Below are 10,000 nucleotides of genomic sequence, written 5' to 3'. Positions count from 1 at the left end.
TATATATATATATATATATGTATATATACAGTATATATATATGTATATATATACATATATATATATATATATATATATATATATATATATATATATATATATATATATATATGCCGTATAGACAATCTGAGAAAAAAAAAACTAATGGCAAAACCTAGCCCTAGAGATGATTCGAGAAAAATGATGTCGCGTAGAACACAGAACAATACATCAGGGGAAAATGAAAGTCGTGCAGAAAACACTGCACAGATGATTAAGAGAAAACGAAATACAGCGAGATGGAGAAAAGTGTTGACCCAACTCACTTCTGATCCATGGAGACGAGGGCCAGGTCGAGTTTGTGTTTTGATTTGTACATGACTTCCTTCTGCGGTAATTCCAGAAGGGAAGGGGGACCGAAGGGCGTGCAGACCGCGAAGAGTGCCAAGGGCGGTTCCTCGGTCTTTCTGTTCTGGCCGTGGAGAATTTTGATTCTCCCTCGAACGTCCAAACGCTGAAAAGGAATCAAGAAAATATTATGCCAATTTATTCATCAAACATTACTGGTATTCTCTTTCTGAAATAAACAAGCAAACAAGAAAACAAAATATTATGGCACTTCACTAACATATTACTAGTATTCTCTCTCTCTCTCTCTCTCTCTCTCTCTCTCTCTCTCTCTCTCTCTCTCTCTCTCTCTCTGTGTGGACTTCATCTCTTGTCACTTTCATTAGAAAACAGAATCTCTCTCTTGATTTCGCGTCTCTCTGGACGAGGAACTTATTTTTCGTGTCATTTCAACTATCTCCATCCTAACCTTTTAGCATAGGGGACAACATTGACTACAGAAAATTGTTGATAAAGGCAAGTATTTTCTCGAAGGTACAGTTGACACAGGAATTCTTGGCACACCACACTCTGAAAAAGTGCCCTCTTTCATACCCTTACTTCCAGGCAAATAACCAAACCGATAGTGTAGGGAGAGATGGCAAGGGTGGTGGATGTGGATAAACAAAAGAACTAGCCGGCCATTAAGGGTGTGGCTGGGTTCGCCTCCTCAGAACGAGGTGTACCAGGAATTCCTTTGTCCAACTGTACCTAAACGAGTCTGACAGAGGCTACTTTACCATCATTTTACAACGATAAAACTCAGTACAATTTTATTTGTATGATGATTAAACAGAAGAGAATTCTAAACAGTATTTTTCTACAACGAAATAACAAGTATCACACACAAGATAATCTAAATCCATTCCACTTTGGGAGAAGCATGTGATAGCAGGCACGAAGTATGATACACATATTCTTCACGCAATAATCTATTTTGTCGAGAATGTAATGATTACAGGTCAAACCAGAGCATTAGCTGTAATTCACAATCTAATGAATCAAGGATGGACTGCGAAATGACGTTTTGTAATTTTTGCAGCGGTATCATATATCCTAAGCAACACACACACGCGCATACACACGAAGACACAAGTACACACACATATGTCAGATGTACATAATATATATATATATATATATATATATATATATATATATATATATATATACATATATATATATATATATATAAATAAATTATATATATATATTATATATATATATCTGTATATATATATGTATATATATATATATATATATATATATATATATAATATATATATATATAGATAGATAGATAGATAAATAGATAGATATTGAAGATGGAGAGAGAGAGAGAGAGAGAGAGAGAGAGAGAGAGAGAGAGAGAGAGAGAGAGTGAGAGAGAGAGAGAGGAGGGAGAGAGAGAGAGAGAGTAATAATATCAAAGCAGAACCCCAACAGATGCCTTTGCAATGGAACGTCGGGGATTCTTAGTAAATCAAGGATTGAAGATCAGATAAACAAAGTGATGCTATTTGCATTCTCGTAAAGATGGACATGTGATTGTTAATCTTTAGAATATTAAGAAAACCGCTGATGTTAAACGGAATCAAGCATGACAAAAAATTATTGGTTTTCTTACTACCTCGAAGGTTCAAGATGTCGTGAACTGAGAAGTTTCCTAGGGCCAAGCAAAGGCAAGGTTTTTTTTTTTTTTTGATGACCAGAACGTTCAGAACAAAACGTACTTTGATAAATGATATCTTATGATCCTGAATTCCTGATATTACGAGTGACGTGACATGCATTCTCTCAACTTCATTCCAGTAACTGCTGCTTTGTCTTTATACTAATGCAGAGAGAGAGAGAGAGAGAGAGAGAGAGAGAGAGAGAGAGAGGAGAGAGAGAGAGAGAGAGAGAGAGAGAGAGAGAACGTTTGGGTAAAATCAACCTGTGATTCTTTCATGAAATATTAGACTCTAACTACTGTATATAGTATAACATATATTTTATCTTTATTTCATGTTGCATGTTGTATTAAAAGAATGTTAAGGGCATTTTGGGATGAAAATATTTGACCTTTTATATACTATAACACACCAACAGCATGGAAACTATACTATCTCTTGTGGAGGGAAGTTTCATTTTTTAAACGAGACAGATGTTTCAGTTTTGTTTATTTTTTTCAGTTTCTTTTTTTAAGAGCGTTAGACATTTACTTCTCTTCTCTTTTCTCTTTCACTGTGTCTGATATTTGCAATGAAATTGTTTTAACGTTAAAGGTTTAAATAGATTTCTTATGAACATTATTGAAACTATTAACTCATTTTCTTTCAAATTTAAATATACTTTTATATATATTAACCAAACTGCTTAACTTGTTTTTTACGGTTTGATTATATTTTAAGGATGATTATTTCTGGTAAATTTAATGGTATTTTGATTTCTTCCATAAGAATAAGTTTTAATTATTATCAAGATCATTAACCATAACAACACTTGTAACCTGGAGACCACAGTAAAATATTTAACAAAATATAGCCAGTAGAGGCAGATCTTTCAAGATTCTACAAGGCTCTCATTATCAATATGATCTGTTCATAAGGATAATGAGAGTCAAGCAGGCTCTCAAAATCTCACTCTAAAGAGATATTTTTCAGTAGATTCTAACACATATAATACAGTGATATCCATCTATATTGTATAGCATATGTTAATGAGTAGCCCACGTCATGTCATTAAAGCAAATTATTTCCTTAAGCGAAAAAATCATTTTACTTCTAGGAAGCAATGGCACTAATTTTTATGCTGATGGTGTATTTCGTATCTGTTTTCTGAAATATGAGACATTTCAGGTACAAAGAGATCTATGATAGAAACATGTTACTCTTCCAAGCATTTGCGAGTATGTAGAGAAAATGTGCAGTCGATCTCGAGTAGAAGTTGAATTATGTTTTAAATTGATCACATAAAAACCCACCTGAGAATTCTTAATGTTACATGTTTAAAGTGATAAGCACACACAAACACACACATGTATGTATATATATATATATATATATATATATATATATATATATATATATATATGTGTGTGTGTGTTTGTATATATTATGTATATATATATATATATGTATATATATATATATATATATATATATATATATATATATATATATATATATATATATGTACAATAACCCACACATTTTAATACACTTTTGTACTATACTTGACATGATGCCATAATATTTTCAATATCTCATATAGGATAGAAAATTAAACGATTCCTAGACAAAATGACTCACCAGGAAACCCGAAGTATTGTCGAGCAAGCATCTGAACCTGACGGTGAAATTTCTCTCTAGGGCGGCCTGGTCTCCATGTAGCGCCTCCTGCAGAGTCATCTGGGCCTGGTCTGGTGCCAAGTGGGAGTTCCACATGAGCTGTCTCTGAAGTTCCTCGCGGTCCTCTGAGTGGACGAGTTCGTAGACGCTTTGGTGGACGATGTCGCTCTGCAAGAAGAAGAAGAGAGGTGTGATAGGAGTGGAACTAAAGCCTCTGTTTATTTTTTATCTTTTCGCTATTACAGGAATATGGTTATGTAGAAATGATAACGATAAGACCATTCAGGTTATGGTGTTTGAAACTAATTTAATTGATTTTGAGACACAATCGCCACACACACACAAACAAACACATGCAAACATATGTATGTATGTCTGTATGTACATATCCTATACATTAAGAGGCAGAATGACCTCTTAGTTTTTCCGATAGAGATTTTTTTTTTTTATTATTATTAATTTACTTGCCACTGACTATGTTTACTGCGCAAATGTAAGCTTTCAATATTCATGACAAGATTCGTCACAAGAGTAAATTTCCGCTCTTCCATTCATATATATATATATATATATATATATATATATATATATATATATATATTATACATATATATATATATATATATATATATTATATATATATTAATATATAATATTTTTCTGTGTATATAAACTGTATGCACACATGTAAATATTATTATTAATATTATTATTATTATTATTATTATTATTATTATTATTATTATTATTATTATTATTATTATTATTATTATTGCCAGTCAATTACCAACTTTAGTTGGGTAACCAAAATGCTACAAGCCCGAGGGATCCCATTAAAGAACGGAAACTGGGAACTAAAAAGATAAACTGTACAGAAAACATAACACAAAATAAAACAAATCAAGAAAAATAACGTCAAATAAATTAACATCAGATAAACTATAAAACTAAACTTGATTCACTTTTATAAAAAAAAGAAAAAAAAATACATTGACAGTTTCTTTCAACTTCTGATGTTCCAACTTATGATTTGGGAAGTCACAGCAATTTGGTCATAACCAGGATCCATTGAGGAACTTTTCTGGATCCTGGTCATAGCTGGAATATCCCTTTCGAGAATACTGCATAGTATTGAGCCTCATAAAAGATGAGGCAAGACTGTTTGAAGTAGGAGAATTGGAGAGATCGGAAAGCAAGCAAAAGATGGTCAGAATTATGAAAATTCTTGCACAGTGATGGGATTAAATTACAGGGTCGGAGATTAATATCTAATTAAGTCATGAAGAACTTCACAGACCTTGAATTTTTACTCAACTGTCCTAAAAGATAGCGAACTCCCGAAGACTAAATCAGAAATCAATGATAGAAAAATAGTAGGTATAAGTACGTATGTATTTTACATAAGCAAACATTTATACATACACACACACACACACACACACACACATATATATATATATATATATATATATATATATATATATATATATATATATATATCCACATATATGTATGTATGTATGTATGTATGTATGTATGTATGCAAGGTCTATAAAATACATGTATGTAATACACACAAAAAATCGTTCTAAATGAAAAAACAAAAAAAAATCTTGTAAAGATCAAAGAGAAAAACCAACACCTCCTTCGTCCCGGACTTTGAGTTAGGGTCAGGGGTTGGGCTGTAGGTGGGTGGGGGTGTGTATGAGGGCGTGGGTGTGAGAGTGGGTGCCGCAGCGGGCGGGTCCTGCGGTTTCCTTAACTTCCTGTTACTGAAATAAAAGACATCTTGAGGAGGGTAATCAGCTCCGACAATTACAAAATTATCTTGTTCATTAAAGAATTGAATGTGCCGCTATCAATTTAGTTTCTTCAGAGAAAAATAGAAACAGTCAATGGAGAGAGAGAGAGAGAGAGAGAGAGAGAGAGAGAGAGAGAGAGAGAGAGAGAGAGAGAGAGAGAGAGAGAGAGCAACTGTCTTTGATACAGGAAGAAAAAGCTTGTAAGAGAGAGAGAGAGAGAGAGAGAGAGAGAGAGAGAGAGAGAGAGAGAGAGAGAGAGAGAGAGAGAGAGAGAGAGAGAGAGAGAGAGAGAGAGCAATTGTCTTTGATACAGGAAGAAAAAGCTTGTAAGACACATAAAAAGTTTTAAAACAATCTTAATGAGAGAGAGAGAGAGAGAGAGAGAGAGAGAGAGAGAGAGAGAGAGAGAGAGAGAGAGAGAGAGAGAGAGGGAGAGAGAGAGAGCAATTGTCTTTGATACAGGAAGAAAAAGCTTGTAAGACACATAACAAGTTTTAAAACAATCTTAATGAGAGAGAGAGAGAGGAGAGAGAGAGAGAGAGAGAGAGGAGAGAGAGAGAGAGAGAGAGAGAGAGAGAGAGAGAGAGAGAGAGAGAGAGCAATTGTCTTTGAAACATCAAGTAAATAGTAAAATACAGAACAAAGCATTTTCATAACAAACCTAGATGCAGAGAGAGAGAGAGAGAGAGAGAGAGAGAGAGAGAGAGAGAGAGAGAGAGAGAGAGAGAGAGAGAGAGCAATTGTCTTTGAAACATCAAGTAAATAGTAAAATACAGAACAAAAGAATTTTCATAACAAACCTAGATACAGAGAGAGAGAGAGAGAGAGAGAGAGAGAGAGAGAGGAGAGAGAGAGAGAGAGAGAGAGAGAGCCAAGCTAGCGTGTTCTGTAACCATAGGAGGTTATTTTTCCCATCGTCTTGTACAACATTTGCGATGATTGTGCCCATCGAAAAAGATTATTGCCGAGATAGGGCTGATGCTGACACTCCTTCTACGGGCCTTAGAAAGAATCTCAGAGAATCTTGGATAATCTCGTTTAGGACGGTGTCTAGGGTCACCGCCTTGCGGAGGAGACAGTTATGAATATGAATGGGACACATACTGTCACTATATGGGTCCTGAGTACGAAGTATGAATGGACGGGAATGTTCTCCTAAACAGCTAGGGTTATTTAAATAAACTAAATAATTTAATGTTAGACCAAATCTAGAATTAGATAGGATAGAGGGATAGATTTTAATAAAGGATAATCCAGGCAGCCGTTTAGCTAAAAGAACATAATATGATCATTTTTGAAATAGTGTCAAACGATCCATTCTGGTACTGTAGATACAAGAATGCTGTGTTTTAAGGCATGTATGATATGTAATAGAAGTATTAGATAAATTTGCTTGATGAGACAAATTTTGTGATTTCCACGCTGTTAATTTGCAAGAATGTAAAAATAACAGTAGTGATAATTTTGATAACATAAGCAAATAACTATTACGAACTTTTGATATTTTCCACTTAGCTTAAATCTGATCTTTTTGGAAATGTGAGCCAATCTTATAGAAAAAAAAAATCATTCGTTTTTTATTGTTTTTGTCAAGTTGCAATAATTGTAATAAAAAAATGAATGCTGATTTCACATATATTGAAAGATGCTGAGCAGAAATTACATCGTTAATATAAAATGTCATAATTTATTAATAATGTCATCATGTACATAATATTACGAAACTATGGATTAGGTTGCAGCCTTGATTCTGTTTGAAATAAAGGGAAAACTTATATGGGAAATTTAAATGACCAATATCAATCTCAGAATTAAAACACATTTACAAGCAATTCATACAATAGCTCTTGGAATCGGAAACTTTATGAGAGACTCCTTTCGTCCACCCGAAGTAAAAATCATGAGGAGATTTTAAATTGCACTTCAATAAATATTAAACATTGCGCATACACACTCTCTCTGTCTCTGTCTCTTCTCTCTCTCTCTCTCTCCTCTCTCTCTCTCTCTCTCTCTCTCTCTCTCTCTCTCTCTCTATATATATATATATATATATATATATATACATATATATATATATCCAATGATCATGGGGCTGAAAGCATAAAAAAATCCGGCAGGTAATTGTGAGACTAAGAACACATTTTGTGTTCTTTCAACAAGCACATGCACATTATTTTGAAGAAACATCTAATATGAAAAGACTGAAAATTCCCACATTCTATCTCAACCAAAACAATCACCTATAAATAAAAACAAGAAAAAAATCTATTTCTCTTTCTCTCTATCTGTCTGTTCGTCTGATTGTCTGTCTGCTCACCCCCCCCCCCCTTCAACTGCAGGAGGTGGGCTCGAGGGAGAGAAATAATATGAGGGTATGCTCTCAAGAGGTCAAAAATCGGTCACATATTGCGCACGCTGTTCCTGTCGAATGCTAACACAACCTCTCTAAACCTACCAATTTTCCATTGTTAAGACAGACATAAGCAGATCTGAAATCTCCACCTTGTGGACCCCCTCCAGATGCCACGGCCATGTTTGTCAATTACCGGACGAAAGGAAAAGAAGACTCGCTTCGATTGCTTGCCTGAGTAAACAAAAAGGGGTAAGATCATCATCAGTTCTCCTCTTCAATCTCTCCTTCTTCGCTGGCTGTCTTATTATTCGCATCCCCTTTTGCTGTTTACCTGTCAGTCATTTTTTTTTATTTGTCTTTCTCCCTTTCAACAACTGTACCATGAAAATGCGTCAGATGAGCGGTTTGAATAACGATATTAATACATGGCATAAATAATCGCACTTATTATGGTAATGTGTCTATGTGTATTTGGAGCATATCGTCTATGGATATAAATGTGAACAAATCCGTGTATGAAATTTCAATTTTACTCTTTTAATATATGCTCTTACATAAACACATGCTTATATATATAAATATATATACGAAGCTAGGATAAGAGATAAGCTGTCTTATTTAAACTAGGTATGCAAATTTCTACAAATTCATAAGAGTGAAGATGCAGACAAATACCTTTTGCAGTCACAAAGATTACAAATGAAATAACAAACTTTATTTGCCTTTTTCATAATGTTTAGGACACCAAGCCGGCCAGAAAAATGGAATGCAGGTTTAAGCCGGTTATTTAACATATCTATCCATGGTTAAAAGATTTCAATAAAGAGGGAGAAAGAGAGTATGTGGAAATGGTAGCCTAAGGGTTACAGTACAGTCGTATATACTGCAGAACATACTTTAAGGTAATTAACTGAGGCTCTAAAATGTCCATTCATCATAAGATGTTTGCAACAAGATCCGATATTAAACCGACAATTAGATTCCCATTACGAATTCATAATCTCTTATCGGAATTATTTTCACGTTTACATGGGTATGAAATATGCAGCACCTCTCTCTTTCTCTCTTTACACACAAACACACACACACATATATATATATATATATATATATATATATATATATATATATATATATATATATATATATATATATCAAACAGAAGGTGGTTCCCGAAAAAAGACACAAAATATATGTATATATATACATATGCATACATACGAAAATCGTATATATATATATATATATATATATATATATATATATATAATATATATATATATATATATATATATATATATATATATATATATAAAACAGAAGGTGGTTCCGAAGAAAGACGCGAAATATATGTATATATATATATATATATATATATATATATATATATATATACAAATGCATACATACAAATATCTTATATATATATATATATATATATATATATATATATATATATATATATATATATATACTGTATATATATACACACACACTGCATGTGTGATGCAAATTTCGCACAGTTTTTTTTCAGTGCTTATTTACAAATGATGACTATATCAAAGAGGAATATTCATGAGGTTTATTGGCCGATTTTCAACGTTATATCATGGAGCTTTGCAATGATACAGTAACACATCCATAATATTTCACAGTGAATTACAAAAAAAAAAAAAACAAAAGTTTTATATGTAATTTGATATTCTGTAATGTTGAAAAATTTCTAAGCATCAGCAAAACAATACCGTATATTTACAGAATAAGGAGGTAGAGTGGGATTTTTATAATAACAGGTAAATATTTGTTGTAAAATAACTGGAAGAATTTGATTGTATAACACATATATAAAATGTGCAGTAAAATAATCAATAACATATACAAAACTAAACCATAATATACTACTTGTACCAATGATAATAAAATGGTAATAATTATAACCTAATTTTTTCATCTATCTAATATCATCCTCATCATCAACATTCCCTAAACATACATCACCCAATTCGTTAAAACAATCCAGGAAACGTCCAGTAATGGCGTCTAAGATCGATTGCTGACAAACAAAAAGTCTCTTAAAAAATCCACTGCAATACCACAGAAGAGATCAATACCAAACACGAAAAGGCAAACATAGGTATCAAAATATT

The 10,000-nt window shown here is 32.9% G+C and overlaps 1 protein-coding gene across 1 annotated transcript in view; it reads right to left on the bottom strand.

Moving 5' to 3' along the window:
- LOC137644565 (uncharacterized) overlaps window positions 1–10,000 on the bottom strand; it is a 53,825-nt gene that overhangs the window by 28,204 nt on the left and 15,621 nt on the right. The window contains exons 3-5 of the mRNA XM_068377524.1: window positions 5,341–5,470; window positions 3,660–3,866; window positions 306–493 (exon numbers count right to left, since the gene is read on the bottom strand). Coding sequence (XP_068233625.1) covers window positions 306–493; window positions 3,660–3,866; window positions 5,341–5,470 — 525 coding nt within the window. The remainder of the gene's footprint in view (window positions 1–305; window positions 494–3,659; window positions 3,867–5,340; window positions 5,471–10,000) is intronic.

Source organism: Palaemon carinicauda, chromosome 7 (genome assembly GCF_036898095.1).
Source record: "Palaemon carinicauda isolate YSFRI2023 chromosome 7, ASM3689809v2, whole genome shotgun sequence".
Lineage (NCBI taxonomy): Eukaryota > Metazoa > Arthropoda > Malacostraca > Decapoda > Palaemonidae > Palaemon > Palaemon carinicauda.
This window is presented reverse-complemented; position numbering and strand designations above follow the sequence as displayed.